The sequence below is a fragment of the Tyto alba genome, unplaced genomic scaffold (assembly GCF_018691265.1).
Source record: "Tyto alba isolate M040663 unplaced genomic scaffold, T.alba_DEE_v4.0 Super-Scaffold_41, whole genome shotgun sequence".
Classification (NCBI taxonomy): Eukaryota; Metazoa; Chordata; class Aves; order Strigiformes; family Tytonidae; genus Tyto; species Tyto alba.
Genome location: NW_024881317.1, coordinates 20,832,223 through 20,851,797, shown reverse-complemented (window position 1 = coordinate 20,851,797; position 19,575 = coordinate 20,832,223). Strand labels below are relative to the sequence as shown.

General features: G+C 39.9%; 1 protein-coding gene across 1 annotated transcript in view; it reads left to right on the top strand.

The window, feature by feature from the left end:
- PEAK1 (pseudopodium enriched atypical kinase 1) overlaps positions 1–19,179 on the top strand; it is a 51,555-nt gene extending 32,376 nt beyond the window's left edge. Inside the window, 2 exon segments of the mRNA XM_032990259.2 lie at positions 365–1,113; positions 11,745–19,179. Of these exon segments, the coding sequence (XP_032846150.1) occupies positions 365–1,113; positions 11,745–12,902 (1,907 nt within the window). The 3' untranslated portion in view covers positions 12,903–19,179.
- The last annotated feature ends 396 nt before the right edge of the window (positions 19,180–19,575 follow it).

Below are 19,575 nucleotides of genomic sequence, written 5' to 3'. Positions count from 1 at the left end.
GAGTGCCAAAACTAATGTTCAGGTTTTGCTTGCACTTTTTGTCATTAGTCTCATGTGATATAAAATGCCAGTATTGCTAACACTGAAACTGATTTTAATATATAGGCCAAGGTCAAATAAAGACTGGCTGGATGTGACAGTGCATATGTGATGCTGATTTGGTCATTTTGCTTTCTAATTAGTTGATCTTTTCAGATATGTATTTAGGCTTTCTTCAAATATTGGGGAGGGGGGGTGGGGAAAGGGGGTGTCCTAGTCAGGTTTTGGGGGGTTTTTTGTTTCAAACTTCTTTGCAGAGTTCAGATATGAGCAGCAGATGCAAAGTACTTTAATCTTCTATTACTATTATCGTCTTATTACACAGGACAGTCCAGAGCAGCCATGATACCCCCGAAACAGCCAAGACAACCAAAGGGAGCTTTGGATGATGCCATTGCCTTTGGAGGACTAGTAGACCAGGAGACAATAAACAACTTACAGCCAACACCACCTCCACTGCCAAAGAAAACAATTTTGAGAGCTAACACAGAGCCGACTGCCAGAGATCTCCAGAAGCAGGCTCTGGAGAACAACCTGTGCATTGTGGCCAATCCCACCTACGACATTGATACCAACTGGGAAGCAAGCAGCGCCTGCTCTTCGGTCAGCCTGGAGCTCAAGGTACTGGACAATGAGTCAGGAGATTCCTTGGACAGGCCTACAGAAAAACTAAGGGCAACCACCTCAGCAACTAACAGTGTTTCCAGCCTAACCACTATCAGTATTAAGGACCGGTGCTCCAATAGCATGGAGTCTCTGACAGGGAGACGCATCTCGCAGACTAAGCAGGGCAAAGGTGTCCAGAAGCCACAAAGGCAAGCACTTTATCGAGGAATTGAAAACCGAGAAGAGGTGGTAGGTAAAATCCGAAGCCTTCATGCTGATTCACTGAAGAAGCTGGCGCTTAAATGTGAAGACTTGTTCATGGCCGGACAAAAAGACCAGTTGCGATTCGGGGTGGACAGCTGGTCAGATTTCAGGCTAACCAGTGACAAGCCATGCTGCGAGGCAGGAGATGCAGTTTACTACCCAGCTTCTTATGCAAAAGATCCTCTCAACAATTACGCAGTCAAGGTAAGAGAGGCTTGAAAAACGGTAACCCTAGACATTGGTGACAAAATGTAACAACAAGAACCACAATCTGCCACACGCCCAGTACTGACATCGGTCCTACAAATGTAAGTGTGCGATCCTTGCAGCAGCACTGTGTGTAAAATGTGATTCCCAAGATACAGGCTCTTTCTTCCATCAGAAACCATGTGTGACATTAGGATCTGCTGTTTAAGTTTCATCTGTTTTTATTGCAGCTCCAAAATTATTAAAATCAGCACAACTCAGTTTTTACCATGGTCACTGTTCAATGTAATATTGAAGAAAAAGATGCATTATTTTAACATGTGTCAGCAGGTTTTTGGAAACTTGCAATAACAAAATCCTTAGGTTCATCTGTATGCAGATGGTACTAAATCATCACTCCTAGTTATGAAAGATTTCAAAGCTTTTCATGTTCAGTCATGTAATTTTAAATGTAGAATCTAGGCTAATATATCTTTATGTTCCCATACAAGGTCTTACATTTTCACCAGCATTCATTATCAGCCTTTCAAAAGCTCTGTCAAGCCATCACTGTTGCTTATGAGCTACACTAAAAAAAAAAAGTGGAACTTGTCACTGTTAGTTTTGTGGCCTTTTACTAAACAAATAATTGATTTGTGTCTAGTTTATTCTCCAGCTAACACATAAAAGAAATAAGATTTACTAGATTTACTGCTAATATATTAATGAATAGTTGGCAGCTATCTCACTAGATGTTGTTACTTTATGGACTTTTATATAAGTAATTCATTCTGAGTGCTGTATCTCTACAGTTCTGAATGCTTATCTGGTAGGATGATAGTGAGAAAGACAGTTGAAACTCATAGCTCTGTCAGGCTTCCTGTGTGACCTTGAGCAAATCATTGAACTTCTGACTCCTTGTTGAAATTGAGATAAAACATTTATTACCCAACACAGGTGTAGGAGGCCTAATCGATTATTCCTTATAGAGCATGTTGACATTCTCGGAAGGGTGGTGCTTTACAGTAACTAAATGTTGTTACCACTCCTGTGTGATTGTTTACAAGAAAGATATAAAAAAATAAAAGCTAAGATTGGTGCAGCTGATATGTTCTACTGAAACTTGAAAAGGCATCCTTTTAAGGCAGATTTGTGAGCATAACCATTTATATTTCTTTAGTTATAAATGACCTTTTTTTGAAAAGATATGAAATAAAATATGGATGCCACATCCAGTGGTACAAAATAGACAAGAACCAGACCATGAGTATATCTCAAAATCTACTCTGGATGTAGAATCAACAGTCTGGCATTACTCAGCTTGGGTTTTTTTGGTTTTAATACAATGATGCAAAAATGGTTTCTTTTGGGACCCAAAATGGTATTTTTCTATATAGGAAGGTTGGGTTATCACTGATGTGATTCCTCTTTGTACAGTATGGATGTGCCCTTAAAGTACTCCCTGAGAGGCAAGACCTATTTAGTTGTTTTCCTATCTACTGTCCTCCTAAATGCACTTCTCTTGTAGAAAACCAGTAAGAAGAACGAACAGCAATATAGCACGGTCAAATATGTGCTGCTTTTTTTTTTTTTCTCATAATTCAGATGCCTTTAAAAATGGTTCTCAGACTAACAAAATTTATTGCAGTGCAATAGGTGTGATGGGTGAGTGAAGTATCCACAAAATATCCTTGAGCTGGAGGTCACCATCAGCTGTTGTGCTGTTATGATGACAGGAAAAGTCACTCTTGAAAATACCCTCCCTAGCACTTAGTGTGATAGAGGAAGATACTCTCACTACAGATGTTCTCTGTTTTCTTAATAAGCCCAGCAGGACCAGGATACGGGACTACCGCTGTCTCTTCATTTTCTCTTTCACATATTTTAAGTATTATGCGTTCAGCTAAGTTGGGTTCTCTTCAGTTGTATGCTTCTTTGTTGCATATTTTTATTACTGCATTCTCTATGCTAATATATTGAATTTATATAGCATTGTGTAAACTGGACTTGTTTCCTCTAGAATCAGTTCTAGTACATTTCAACTTTGTCTTAACATTGCCCCAGTTGAACTTTAACATGTAAATCTCATTGGTCCAGAATCAGATTGTACAAAATCTCATAACAACAGATTGCTATTACATTATGCAGAGATTTGGGGAATTTAGCTTTAACAAATATACCAGTTTTACTATCATGAGTATTTTTTGTGTGAGCCAAATTACATAATCATCTACCTCAAACAAATGGTATTCCTGCCATTTTAAATCCCTTGTCCCCAAAACAGGATGGCAAAATTAGTGAGATTAAAATTACTGGTGTGCCTACTGAATCCAAAATATAGTCTTCATGTTATTTTTGATCAAGTCTTAGAAATACACTTTGAAAGTGTATATGGAGCCACATCTTCAGACAGTATAAATTTATATGGCTCTTTTGAGTTTTGTAGAACTACCCAAGTGACACTGGCTAATAATTCAGACACTTCTTGAGTTCTATGATATTAATATTAGATTTGAGGAAAAACGTGATAATGGGATTTTTAAATTATTATTCTCTTTGTAGAAAACAAGAGATTCACCCCCAAACAGTGTTAGGAGTCTTAGTGCATAAATCACCAAAAAAAAATTACCTTTTAATATTGTATCTCCAAAAGCAGAATTACAAAAGCACTGCTTAAAATGAAGCCTGAACCATTTGACTGCTGCTGAATTAAATTTAGAAGAATGAACCTTTTGTGCAGGTGAATGTATGTACCCGTGCACCTTTACATTCTGGTGGTATCAACAGCAAACAATGCTCTGATCCATTTGGTGAGGAATGAGCACAACTTGTTCTGTTGGTGTGGATATTAGAGGAAATATTGTTTATAGGGGTGTGTTGTTTCAAAGCATTGTATTACGCTTTTTGCTTCACTCTCACCTGATCTGCTAGTAAACATCCTGTGCAAAAAAGTTGCAGGAAGCCATATGGAAATTATTTTGACTGAAACATTACAAATAAAAACAGTAAATATGTCATGATCAGAAAACTAATTTTCCAAATGGAAAAAACAGAAGTTTTCTTGCAAGAAAGGTTTCCATAAAATTCCAGGCCCTGAAGTATTTTTCCTTCACTAAGTGCATTACCACCTCCTAAGCAGTTGGTAGATCTGGGACAATATGGATAAACATTCCCCTGAAACCACAGCCTTATCAGTAGTTTCAAATATGTAGTGGAAAGGTTATACTAAAGTAAAAGCAGCAGAGAGCACCAGGTTCTTGTACAAAGGAACTGGACAAGTTCAATTCGTTGTATCCCTGCACAGGCTGAATAAGGCAGTGATGTGACAGGGATCTTTTTTATTAAAAAAAAAAAAAAAGTTTTTACTCAGAATGAATACTGGTTAGACAAGGTAACTACTGTGTCAGTCATGTAAACTACTTCCACTTTCAGTATTAAACTCTCAAGGAAATTACTGTACAATATCATAGACAGACACATAGCAATCACGATTCAGAGTCCACGCAGAACAATACAGACATAAAAAACCAGCAGGGTTATGGCCTGCAGCATGTGTGTTCTGGCCAGGGGCACATGGTGCAATGCAGTTCAGGTAGGATAACAGGAATTGCAAAGGTGCAAACTGCTCAAAAGGAGCAGTTACATTTATTGCTTTGATTGCTACAGGGCAGCAGAAGTTCTTCTAGCAGTAAAACCTTAGGATTTTGCGAAGGTTCTTGACCCAAGTATAAAATAGAGCAATACAGAAGTAAATAGCATTGAGCTGAATTTGGCTGATAAGTTTCCTAGTTGCAGCTGACAATTATTTTCTATTTATGTTTAGTTTGTCACAGTGTGCTAAGGTGTTCTTTTGGTAATTCATTTTCCTAGCGGAGTCTTTTGGCAAAAGTGTTATTAAAGGTCATCCCAGACCTTCATGCTTCAGATCAAAATAAAGCTCTGTATATTAAACTTCTAGCTCATTCCTAATTCAGTCACAGCAGCATAGAATTCTGTATTTTGGCACATAGTTAAAAAGTCAAAGCTCTATTCCAAGGCCAGATCAAGAAAATGAGGTCAATCAGAGATCAAACTGGCCTCCTTGGAAAACAAGGTTGTGCCAAGAACAAGCTATCAATTTGGGATTAGCAAGCTTTCATTCTACACAGAATTTCATTTGCAGTTGTCCCTCTGTGCAATACAACAAAGTAGCACAGATGGTGCAGTCTTTGTGATCTTCTGTGTTTCTCATTTTCAGCACTTGTAAATTCATTTTCCACAATATTCATAGTACTTTAAGTTCACTGACGCCCTGTAAAATGCATAGGACAGGGTGGAAATGAGATTCCCTGCTGGTAAAGTGGAAGTCAGCTGATGGCACAGTAGGCTACTGGACTCATAAAGGAAAAATAAGAGCTAATGCAAAACAGTTTTTAGAAGTTCTGAAACATTAAAATTTTGCTTCTTAGGGAGGGGGGTGGGGGGGAGAAAATTGAAATGGCAGTATATAAAGAAACCTGTCCTGTCCCTATAAATGTGACAGAAGTTTAGTTCATATGGATACACTAAAGAAAAGCTACACGATGACATTGCATTCCAGTGAAAAGGAAGATGGAAGCTTTCCATTCCTTTCTACTCATATCTCTCCTTTTTTCTCATTGCTTTCTTGCATCATATGGAAGATCTTTTTACCAACAATGCTTCATCTTTTGAACAACAGGCTCTTTTATCAGCTTTAGAAATAAGGCTTGCCAAGCCCTTATCAACACCTTCCTTTCAGCTATTATCACATACTGTATCTTCATAGCTCAGCAGATTGTATTTCATCAAAGCAAATTGTAAATGACTGATAGATCCTACTTTCTGTTGGTGTTTCAGTCAAAGTAATTTCATCTTTTTCTTCCGTGACTCAAAATAGGGATTCAGTATACTATATATGTAAAAGGCAACAGGATTTACGTATTTTTTTAGAGTAGATGACTGGAACAGACAAAAGCTTTTAAAATTATACAAAGAAAACTGGGCTGTATATTTACTCACAGTTTTGACATAGCATTAACTTTCACAAACAGCAAAAAAACTGTGTGTCCACTCCTTTATCAATTTATCACAAATCATCTAACACACTTGCTAATGAGGCCATCAGATTTCACAGTTTGTTCCCTAAATCTTTTCAAATGTAAACAGAGACTTTGGTTGTGTAACTTACTATAACTGAAACCATTTTGAAAATTTTAAATCTTGGTCATGTAGATGATAGGTGATAGTGGAATTATTCCAGTACAAAATGCTAGGGTGAGAATTATTACCCAGTAGTGGTATTAAACACTAGCACTCACTACTCTATTGCAAAATGGTAATGTAAAATAGAGTTCTGGGTAGAAGTTGCAACTCAGAAAATTATAGAATAGTATGAGAGGTTTGTCAGTAATAAAAATTTGTATTCTATAAACTGTCTTTGAGCAGATCAGTAAGAAAACTTAGTTTGTCTTCCCTGTTTACAGTACATCTTCCCCATTCTAAGATACTGGTAGATCAGAATCTGAAATCTGCAGTTTAAAACCCCAGGATTTATCTGGACTCATGCAGCTGTATTTCACAGCAGAAGTCTGAAGAGTAGCCAAACACTTGCAGGAATATCATATTACTGCAGGTCTGTCTTTTAGAAACAGTTTTATGAATTTACACAAGTGTCTGATTTGTCATACCCCAGTTTTTGGGTGCTGCTTCCAGCCTTCCCCTTCTCAATTACAAAGTATCAAATGTACAAATGTTAGTGTTGGTAGAGTCAGCAATTTAATCAGCCTTAAATAACCCAGCTGCCTCTTCCCGCTTCATGTTGTTTGTAAACACAAAGCAAGAAGCAGAAAATACATCCCTAATAAGACCTCAGCTCTCTTGTCTTTGTACATATTGCATGCATGTTCATGTGTCCATATACTCCCCTGTATTAAGTAAAAGTATCCAAAAGCCATCACTATTGGGCATTTGTAGGATTACAGTTTACTTCTTTTTCTTTCAAGGTTATCTTCCTTAACAGCACAATAAGGAAGGAAAAGCTATTTTCGTGGCTGCAGTCATCTTAGTATTGATTTTAATTGTAATACTATTTAGTCTTTAATTTCTCCTTTGTTGTGATGAAGAGAGGAGTCTGAACCAAAACCTCATCATTAAGAACTGACATTGGGGAAAGTTCAGCTCCACTGTGGATTCAGACTTTAGAGTGGCCACTGCTCTGAAGGTTTACATGAACCACAGTAACAAATGAGTTTATAATGTGACTTGTTCACACTGGGAAGTGTTAAAAGGATCATTGTATATAGAGCTCTGTTCTGTCTGATGCTGGAGAGGTCTTACCTGGAATACTGTATTCATTATAGAGTACCATTTTTCAGAAAGATGTAATAAATGGGGAGAATCCAGAAAAGAGCAATAAGAATCAGAGGGCTAGGAATAAAGATAGGAGGAATGAGGGCTGGTTATTTTCAAAAAGAAAATGTCTTCCCAAGTGTAAAGGTGTCAAATTAAAGGATGAGAATTAGTATTTTTTTAATATCAGCTAGCAGAAGCACTGTTGGTTTAATGTGAAGTAAAATAGACTTAGGATTGAATAGCAAGAAGAAAGAGAAAGGAGAAGATATAGAAGGACAACTCTCTTTTGGGGTGTTTTCAGTAGGTTGGAAAGGCAGTTCTTAGGAATGATTCAGCTGGCAACACACAGATCAGATCCACCTTGCAGGCCAGTTCTGCCGGCCCAGAGGAAAAGGGAATGTGGGTGCAAAGGCAGCGTACTCTGCCCTAACAGCTGAATGCCTTTTGGTGCAAATGTGCATGGCCAGTCATTTCTAAATCAGAAGGAAGCATTACCACAACCACAGAGGCCTATGAAAGTGTGCTTTTGTACTATCACAATTGTAGGATTGGCAGTATTTTCTAAAATACATGGGCCAAGGCTGATTTTGAGAGGTGCAAAGCCTATCTCCTATTATTTTAACTTAAATTTCAGTAATAAATGACAGCCCTTTTCTGAAGTAAGTAGCCAAAAGAGGCTACCTAGGAGTAAAATTAGAAACTAGGAATGTCTTGATTCCTTTGCTTTCCTGTTCTTATAGGCAAGGAGAAATCCTTTTCATAAACTTCAAAAAAGGGCTTGCATTCACCAAATTGAGAAGTATTGTTTTAAGAGCAGATACTCTGTGGATTATATATTCCTAATAGAATATAATTTTTAGCTGATGGGGGCATTAGAAATTCTCTGTGAGCAACATGAAATATAGTATAATAGCTAAGGGCAAGTGAGTTTTTGCACTTTTCGTAGCAGGAAGTAAACTTGACCTTAAAATTAAACTCTTTCAGAATGAGGCTTATATTTTGGATTAGGACACTTAAGTGTTTTTAAAAACTAAAGGCTGGATTGCAACACACAAAACCTTTTCTGCAGTTGGAATCAATTATCCCCATGGCTGGCTGTACAAGAAAAAGGCCATGGACTTACAGGGCATAGAAGACAAAACTATTTCCATTTTCGCAGAATCATAGAACGGTTTGGATTGGAAGGGACCTTAAAGACCATCCAGTCCCACCCTCTGCCCCGGTCAGGGCCCCCTTCCCCCAGCCCAGGGTGCTCCCAGCCCTGTCCAACCTGGCCTTGAACCCTTCCAGGGAGGGGGCAGCCACAGCTGCTCTGGGCACCCTGGGCCAGCGCCTCACCCCTGCACAGGGAACAATTTCTGCCTTAGATCTCATCTAAATCTCCCCTCTGTCAGTTTAAAACTGTGACCCCTCATCCTATCCCCACCCCCCTGATCCAGAGTCCCTCCCCACCTTTCCTGTCCCCCCTTTAAGCCCTGGGAGGCCGCTCGAAGGTCTCCCCGGAGCCTTCTCTTCTCCAGGCTGAACCCCCCCAACTCTCTCAGCCCGGCCTCCCAGGGGAGCTGCTCCAGCCCCCCCAGCACCTTCGTGGCCTCCTCTGGCCCCGCTCGAGCAGCTCCGTGTCCTTCTGCTATTGGGGGCCCCCGAGCTGGCCCCAGCACTGCAGGGGGGTCTCCCCAGAGCGGAGCAGAGGGGGAGAATCCCCTCCCTGGCCCTGCTGCCCCCCCTGCTCTGGCTGCAGCCCAGGGCACGGGTGGGTTCTGGGCTGCGAGCTCACGGTGCTGCCTCACGGGCAGTTGTTCCCCCACCAACCCCCCCAGTCCCTCTCCTTGGGGCTGCTCTCCAGCCACCCCTCGCCCAGCCTGGGTTTGTGCTGGGGATTGCCCCAACCCCCGGGCAGGACCTTGCCCTTGGCCTTGTTGAACTCCAGGAGGTTTGCCCGGGCCCCCCTCTCCAGCCTGCCCAGGTCCCTCGGGATGCCATCCCTGCCCCCAACGTGTCCCCCACCACACAGCTCGGTGCTGTCGGTGAACTTGTGTGGGTGCATTGATCCCACTGTCCGTGTCACCGACAAAGATGTTGAACAGGGCCAGGCCCAGCCCCGACCCCTGAGGAACGGCACTCGGCACTGCTCTCCACTTGGACATTGAGCCATTAATCGCAACCGTGACCATCCAGCCAATTCCTTACCCACCGAGTGGTCCAGCTCTCAAATCCATGTCTCTCCAATTTAGAGACAAGGATGTTGTGCAGGACAGTGTCAGAATCTTTGCACAAGTCTGGACAGATGACGTCGGTTGCTCTTCCCTTATCCACCAGTAGTGGATAAGGATATTTCCTTAGTAGCTGCTCTCCCAGTCAGATTTGATATGTGCTGGTAGGGTCTATACAACGCTTTTCTACTTCTGTCTTCTCTGCAGTGTTAAGTATTTAATAAATCTGGGGACTTCAGTTTCCAAGACAATCAACTGACATTTTCTTTTCATATATAATTCAGAGGTTAATGCTGTGTTTTTACTGAACTTGTTTGAGACTTTGTAACCCTTGAGAGAAGGGGGCGATGACTTTCCAATGATAACTCACTTCGCCTCTAACAGTATGAAATACATTTGAAAATTTAAATTGGCAAGAGCCACTGTACAAAGAGGGTAACTATCAAAATTTCCAGAAAATTATGACTTTACTCTCTTAAATAAAATTGACTAGAAACTGCATTTTTCAAATGTGTTTTGTTTCTGCATGGCAGTTATAAATAGTTTAGTGTTACACATTATAGTGTACATAATATGTAGGAAAATATAAATGTTTGTGAAATATGCAAGTAAGCACAGCATCAAAGAGGGGAGGACAATCAAAATACTGTTAATACTTTTGTCTACTTTAATATGATGAAAAACTTTTTTTTTTCTTTTTTTTTTTTTTTAGTGAAAGATAAGTTTATAACTTACCCTTACATAAGTTCCTGAGAAGGGGAAAAATGAGAAATGGGGAGAAAAGTCACCTTATGCTTATATTTAGGGCTAGTAAGCGATCTGGGCTCCTTGGGTTTTGGAACTGTGGAGAACTAGAGCTGACTTTTACTAACCTTAGTTATCTGACTTTCCTTGGTTTTCAGAAATCAGCTAAGGGAATCTGTAACTTCATCTGAAGAGCGATGTCTTCCCATTTTCTTTTCCTCTGAGCTTTGCAGATAAGACCTGTTGGTGGATTATACCAACTGAATACTTGGGCTCTAACCTTGTAAAGATTAAAACATACACTTAACCTTACACGCATTGAACAATCTCGCTGAAGTCAGTAGAACTAAGGTTAATATGCAAAGGTCGATGTGTCAGAGTCTTTGTAGGGCTGTAATTTTAGTCAGTAAATGCCTCAGAACAGAGGCCCTAATAGAGGTTGTCCAGTGACTGTTTTAAGGGAGCTGCCAGTTGTTATGCCAGTGCAAATAATTAATAATTATTATGGTGATAACGTATGTATCAACAAGATATTTCTGGACAGAAATTAAATACAGCTGTATATGGCAAAATAAAAACATATACTTAGGATCTTGACAAATTATTTAAAGCAATTAAGGCACCGTGTTCTAATGAGTTTCCATTCATCACCTGAGCCACAGCAACTATGCTTGCCAACAGCCCCTGCCATGCACACATACACCCCTCACTGCAGACATGATGTGTTTAGCTTGACACAACTGCAGCTAATAGATTTCAGTTTTCAATTACGGTGGGCAAGGAGCATGCATCCAGTCACTTAATTAAGCTGACAGGTCGTAACTTGTTATGCCATGCTAACTCAGTCATGTGCAATCGTTTGATCATATCCTCAAATATTCTATGCATGTCTCTGTGTCTCCTATTGCTATTGATTATTTTTAGCTTGTTCAAGCTTCACACAAAGCTGAGAGAAGAACACAAAATCAAATGATATGGATAAACAAGTAAGTGTAAAGTAAGCACTGTGCGTTTACCATACATCAGCTGCTATTCTGACCAAAAGCACAACCTGCCTGAACTGTATTTTCCATTGAATGATATCTGCACAGGCAGAGCTGCCTGCACATACTGGTCTGCAACTGCTTAACATCCAATGGAAACGTTCATGTGCCTTAAGATGTGCCTTAACTGTTCATGTGGTGTGTGCCAAGGTCAGTTTAGTGACCTTTTCAGTGGGTGTGTTTAGGGCTAGACTGTGGATACACATGAAGAAATTAAATATTAAAAATATATATATATATATTTATATAATTTACAAATTTAAGAGTTATATTATATCTGTTTATTTTCTTCCCCCAGATTTGTAAGAGCAAAGCTAAGGAATCCCAGCAGTATTATCACAGCCTATCTATCCGGCAGAGTCTGGCTATCAACTTCAATATCCAACAGGACTGTGGCCATTTCCTTGCTGAAGTGCCAGTTCGTCTCCTTCCATGGGAGGATGCCAATGCACCAGAGGTGGAAGAAGAAGAGCGGGAAGAAGAGGAGAAAGAGCCTGAGCAAAAGAACAGAGACACTCCTTCCAATGCAGAGGCTTCGCAGAAAGACAGCTCAAGCAACCAGGGAACCATCAGCAAGCCACGCAGCCGTGTTGTGGTCATCACACGGGAGGTCCCATACCTAACAGTCGCCGACTTCGTGCGAGAATCTGCGCCCCGCCATGCAAAAAGCCCAGATCTGTATGAGAGGCAGGTCTGTCTACTCCTTTTACAGCTGTGTTTGGGCCTGGAGCACCTGAAACCCTATCATATCACACACTGTGATCTGCGGTTAGAGAACCTGCTGTTGGTTCACTCCAGACCAGGAGGCAGCCTTCTGAGCTCTGAGTCCATGGAACCCAGTCCCAACACTGCTTGCCCAGCTAGATTAATAGTGAGCAATTTCTCCCAGGCCAAGCAGAAGAGTCATATGGTAGATCCTGAGGTCCTACGGGATCAGTCCCGCTTGGCTCCAGAAATTATCACTGCCACACAGTACAAAAAGTGTGATGAATTCCAGACTGGCATCCTCATCTACGAAATGCTGCACTTACCCAATCCCTTTGATGAGAATCCAGAGCTGAAGGAGAAGGAGTATACTCGTGCTGATCTCCCTAAGATTCCTTGCCGTTCCCTCTACTCTCAAGGGCTTCAACAACTTGCCAGCTGCCTGCTGAATCCCAACCCTTCAGAGAGGATCCTGATATCAGAAGCCAAGGGAATCCTTCAGTGTTTGCTTTGGGGCCCACGTGAGGACTTGTTCCATGCTCTAAGTACATCCTCCAACCCCTCGCGGAGAGATGCTGTACTTCAGAACTGGCTGGATATAAAAAGGACGCTGCTCATGATCAAGTTTGCAGAGAAGTCCTTGGACAGAGACTGTGGAGTTATTCTGGAAGACTGGCTTTGTTGTCAATATTTGGCTTTTGCCACTATAGACTCACTTCATCGCATTGTGAGAATCATGCAGCAGCACTAGTTTGTAGAGCTTGTTGCTTTTCATGAAGCACCCCCCACCTACACCCCAGCCCTCACTCCAGCCTGCCCCAGGGCTCACACTTTGTACAAGTGTTAAAAAATAGCCTGGATATCAAAGCCAGCCACCTGAGCAAATAGGTTCTAATTGGAGAAATTGCATCCTGCAGCCAATATGACAGAAACTTTACTTTTTTGCCAGGCCTGTTAGGGATTGATTATATATACATGACTGCATTTGGATCAGACAGTATGTAACTTGATTAATATCTGGCTGAAAAGGAGTGCAAACTTTGATACCACTATTTCTACTACTGCAGTAAACAAATTGCCCTCCTCTTCTGGGTAGTTTCTGTCATTTCCATATGTAGCATTGGTTAATGAATAGTAGTGACCATAAGCAGAGATGGATTAGTTGTAAACTTGAGATGAATGATCCACCATGCCACAAAACACACATTTGCTTCCATTCCACATACCACACAAAATTTCCTCTCGGTTTAGTCAGTCCCCCACAAGTGGCCTGGACTCTTCTTTCCTTCAGCCTCAACCAAACAGATTCTGATCTTTCTCTTAAACTTTACACCTTGTTTTTTTCCTCCCCAGATGTGGTTATCCTGATGACTGTGGCACATGTCAGTGGGCAGTAAGCGTCTGTACTCAGTCCTATTCCCTCCTCCTCTGCTTCTGACTCGCTGCCTACCCATGTTGTTTCTAACCACGGATCCATGATTTCAACAATGCCACCTTAATCAGACCATTACCCTTAGCTTAAGACCCCTGCGTTAAAAAGCGGAATATACACACTTTGTCTATCCCATTTTCTACATGACATTCACCAGTCTGGACTGTTGATGTACTGTTACTATAATCACGTTTATACAAGAACAATACAACACATGGTTGGCAATTGAAATTCCCCTTCCATTGCAAAAGGCACTAAAGCCTGACTTGAAATGGATAGGACATACATAACCTTCTCTGACAATCACTGCTATGAATCGGGGATGAAAATAACAGCCACCTCTTCTGTTTTATTTTGGTCTGCTCTTGTCACTTGTGCCATATTGCAAAGTGGGACTGAAATTGGCTCTGCTGGTATGCTGGCAGGAGATAGAAATGTTTAGAGCTTGTCTATGTGTAGCTAACAGGCCACATGGAGACACTTTTACTGCATACACAGTTCTCTGAAGGGTAAAAACAAGGGGGCAAAAACACTGTTGTTTAATTATTGAGGGAGCTGTTAAGTTTGGCAGCCACAACTAACAGTATCATGAGCCATTTTTCCCACAGCGGTGTTTGGCTGCGTATCTTGTCTGCTGTAACTAGTGTTTTCTAAGGTTGCTATAGACAGCACCCTAAAAATGGAATGTTGTCAGAACAGCTCAGAGCATTGCAGACAGAGTTTTGGACTAGAGCAGGAATTAGGATTAAAGAGATAGAATTTTTAAAAACCCAACCTGAAGAAGCTTTTCAGTCTTAGAGGCTGCTGCTGACTTCCTTCCCTGACCTAACGGCTATTTCCTATGGAACCTCTGAAGTTTTACAGGCAGTATCTTTGCTCAGTAATGCTAGGCTCTGAATTGTTTCCTGAGCTGCTCTGAAGAATTGATCTGGATGCAGGGGACAAAGTGATACCGAATATTCTGACCCGGGTGATGGAAAGCAGACAGCCCTAGTTATGAGCCTGTGCTTCTCTCCTATGGATCTATGTGCAATTCTTGTATGTATTTTTTAAAGCTGTATGTTACAGAGTTCACTTTACACACCAGCCCTTACCTGATGCTAGATCTGCAGCCCCTTCCTTGACTTTCCTGGCACATAAATGCACAGATATTCATGTGGTTTTTTTATGGATTGATGTTTCATTTTAATTGTTAAAACTGTGAGGAATCAATTTACTTCAGCCTTGAAACAAATAGCCACTTTATACAGCATATGCATGCTTGGACCAGATGCATGGAAACTGAACAAACAGTCCTGCAGGCTTGAAGTCAGCAAAACTGGCTCTGGATCCACACCGTACATTTGGAGGGGTTGAAATGTCTATATTGTTCTTCTCTGGCATCTATCAGAGCTAAGCTGAATAGCGTGTGGAAGCCTACATCGATTGTGCCGTAGTATAGACTGTCTTTGTGACCTTTCTAAAGATTTTTTTGAAACTTCTGCTTATTATTCTTTTGTTTGATTCACCTGTATCAGTGAAGGATCAGGCAAGGATAAGGGTAATATATTTTAATGTGATTTTTTTGTTGTTGTTTTATTTCTCTTTTTGGCAAAAAGGTTAGGATGGCGGCATTGATGCAGATAAAGAAGACAGTGCATTAAAAGCCCAAGTGCAATGTATGTAGTTGAGGTACTTCCACTACATCAGGAAAGAAAGTTTCTACACTACTGCTGAGCAGCTCGTAGAAGAACCTTTACAAAGAATCACACATACGTTCAGTGCAGCCCTGTTTTACCTGGACACAGGAGGGCAATGCTCTCATTGCTTAAATACACCAAGCATGACTAAGTCACTCGCTTAGTATCTACTAGCTACTAGTCACAATGTGGTGAGCTACAAGTAGGGCTTCTTGTTCTCTGTGGTCTGGTTTTGTGTTTTTGTAGTGCATGTGCACACATAACTTCAACTAACTCATATAGGTTGTAAAGCAATTCTTGGACCGCTTGCTATTGCAGTGGGTTCATTCCTTGAAGCCGGTAGATGTTTCTGTGTTTAAGGACACGTGTTCTCAGTGTCACTTTCATGTCGACACGCACATGCAAGTTGAATTTTGAATGTTTTACAACCATACGTATTTAATGCAGCTGGTCCGAAGCCTTTGTATCTCTAGCTATCTAATTTCAGTTTGTATCTTCTGTGATGAACCAATACTCATTTTAGCTCTGCAGTATAATCAAGCATGGATAGATGTTCACTACCAATCTCCTTCTTGTGCAGCACTGGGTAAACTTTAGCAATTTGTAATGTTGTGTGTTTTTTTTTCTTTAAAAAGCAATGGTCAAAGTAGTCGAACACAACCTGGCCTGAGCTATTCCTTGAGGAGCTTAGGGCTGACTTTGCAGATACGCCCATAACTGATGATTGTAACTGTGTTTGTGGTGGTTCTCCATCCTGAGAACACATTGTGCCACATAAATATACGAGAATGTATGTGTTAAACTGATTGTAAACAAATCCTAAGAATGCTACAGCATAATTGCTAAGCAAAAGGAAAAAAACCCGCTCTGTTTGTAACTGGGATCCTGTGTATGACAGGAACAAAACCCCTGGCTGTGCATGTTATAACTTACTTGAACATGTGCACAGATCTTTAATTTTTTTTTAGCAATGTCGCACTTTCAGTTGAGCTCAAGAAATAGGAAGAGCTGCAAATCTAAAATAACAGTATTGACTGTAAATATATATTTTTCTATTGATAAAAGCTGTCATTCAGATATTTTTAACATGAACTCTTAAGATTTTTCCACTGGAAACTAATTTCTGGAAAAATCAAATGCTTGTTTAAAGAATTATGATGAGTGGTTTCTGGTCCTCTTAGAGCCATTAAAAATCTCTCTAATGTTACAGAGAGAACACAGTGATTGGATTCACAATGTTTAGTGCCTTGTCAAAAAACTAAAATGTAGCTGGTCAGTTGGTGGAAATCTTATTCTTTTCATAATAGCCCTAGAAATAATCCTGCCTACATTAAAATGCATGAGACTACAAAATTAAATGCTGTACTTCATAGGATACTGAGTTGATCTATTCAATGAGATTTCGTTTTGGGGTTTGTGTGAACAGTTTCCTTTAAGTTGCTTGTAGTACAGCATAAACCTGAAGTAATAAAATTGTGGGCTTTCAAATTTGGGATCTGCACAGGGAGAGTAATAGCAGATAACGAGTCAATTGGTCTGGACTGACCACAGCATCAAAAGAAGCCTATTGCTTTGACAATCTACTGTAGACACTCAGCTTCTGGGGATGAGGAATCTGATTAGTCTGGAAGAAACGGTGAAGGTAAGATGTGCTGCTCCTGTTGTAGGTAGTGGATGTGCTGCACACCTTGCTCTGGTGTAAAATGCAAACCTCTGTTAACACAGAAGTTCTAAAAAACTACTCCTGAGATGGAAAATGGTTTGGTTTTGTATTTCTTAAGTGGGAATTACTTATTCACTAATTATCTTTCAAACCTCAGATCTGATCCAGTCAATATACATAACCAAGTGAATATAATAAGAATCTATTAGTAAAAACTTGCCTACAAATTTTCAGGAATGAGGGAATCCAGAATTTTATTCTGGAGCCTCTGAAATGTCCAAATACAGAAGCTTGGTCTCACTTCAGTATTCAGACATGATGAAATCAGTAACTCAAGCCAGGATAGCATGCTGCTGTCCCATAGACAAAAACACATGTAGCATTTACAGAAATGTTCCACCTTAAATCTTTTATGCTCCTCACATCCCAGCAGCACCCCCAAGGTATGAATGGATCATCTTGACATTTTAACACAGGGGAATTCCCACATATTAGAGAGAAGAATATATTATTTAAATATATCACGTGTGTTAGGGTTCAGCTACTTGGAGAATCTATTCAGCAGCTTCGCACTGTAGGTCTTTAACTTGAGCATGTAAAAGTAGTATTTGCTGCTGAAATAAAAATGTATCTGTTCCTCAATGCTTGTGCTGAGATGCCCCACCTAAATTTTTTTTTGTTTGTAATAGAAATCAAATTCATATGTAAATATAAATTAAATAGTCCTGTTTTTATTTAAATCAATTGTAACTTTTCTGAGGGATACAATGGAAACTGAATCGGACTTTTTAATGCACTTTCCTTTCCCCTTCTCCCCAAATAGGAATTAAGCTGTTTCTCTGTAGAAACAGTACATGACCATTCCCTACATGACTAGGTCATCTATTTTACTCTGATTTTGCAGAGGTAGTGTTGGTTCTGATAAAATTCATGTAAAACCTAGAGCACAATCAGAGCCCTTCAGTCCATGTAGAGAGAGATGGGATGATCATTTAGTTATGCAGTAAGATAACATCAAAGTGCAGAATAGAATTTTAAATACCTCTATAAAAATACACCTGTGGAAATATTCTGTAAACAATCATTTGGATTCCAAATGCTTCAAGGGAGGAATACACAAAAAGTACTTTTCAAAAGAAATACTGGGCAGAAATTACTTTAGGGCACCCTCAACTTCAAAAGGAGGAGCAAGTCTTTCCCACTGCTTGTTGCAGAGAATTTCTAGTAGACATTTGTATGGATTTTATTATTCACCTCAATGCAGTATTAGAAGGATAGTAATTTTGAATAGGTGTAGAATGTAATTTAAATAATTTCCTGTAAATCTCCTTGCATTGGTGCTCCACTCAGCATTTAGTTGGAAACCACAGAATGCTTTCAGATCAAGCAGCGTTGCCAGTGAAAAATGAAATACCGAACTTACCTGTACATAAGCATTTTACCACTCTACGGAATTTGAGAATTTGGTTTGTACTTCAGACTATAAAGATTTTTTTTTTTTCCCATAAATCCAAGGGGAAGATTTCAGGGATTTAGGAAAGTTTGGACCTTTTTTTATATGGAGGAAATATTTGTTCATATATATATATACATACATATATATATGTATGAGTGTGTGTGGCCATGTTTTAATATATATATGTATGTATATGAATTTTTGTATCCCAAAAGTATTCTTTGCCCTTTTTTGCTTGAAAATATATATATATTATATATTGTATATATAATATATATTTAAGAGTGTGTAAATTTGAATAAAGTCATTTCATAAATAACACCTCTTCAAAAATGACTCGAAACTTCTGTTTATTTGTCCTTTGGCTTGTTGGTATTAGAAGGTTTTGCAGTTGAAATCCTTGGGTTTTTTTCTTTTAAAACTTAATTATGCTGAGCATTTAAGAATATGTTCTTGTTTTTAATAAAAGAGGGAAATTTATTTTTCAATTAGGGATTCCAAAATCGATGGACTTTTATAAATGGGATTTCTCTGAATCCCTTGAATAAAGGATTTTTTTTTTTTTTTTTTTTTTCAACTCCATTCTTGTGGGTAATTTGTATTTGGAATTCCTGGTTGCATTGCTTTATCTGGTGCTTCATATTGATATTTACACGTTTTTATATAAATAAGTATATAAACTTCAAGCCTTCCTTTGTGATCAGGGGCAGTTACACTCTGGTTTGCTGTGGTACTTTGCTGTGTACTCTGTGGCATTCATGTTACTGTGTAAATAAACTAGTTTTATTACACTCAAAATCAAACTTGCAGTTGTCTCATCTCATTTTTCTTTCTTCCTAGGCAATAAGATGAAAGTGTGTATTTCTGAGGAAAACACACATGGCAAGTTCAGCAAAAGATTGTACTACAAGAATAGCTGGCAGGTTTGCAGCAGCAAGTGTGAAAGCATGGCAGATATAAACTTTGGTTGACGATACAGATGCTCAGCACCTCCAGCCACACAACCAGGGTGGCTGGGCATCCCAGCTCCAGGAACTGCCAGTGCTTGGGACATTGTGCCACCTCCCACCTGTGGTGTTCTCCCCAGAAGTCTCACCATGGCTGGCACTATTTCGGCTCTATCTGGACAAGTGGCCGTGGCAGGCCAAAAATAAACTGGCCACCAGCAGCTGCTCTTGGTTGAACCAGTGTCTT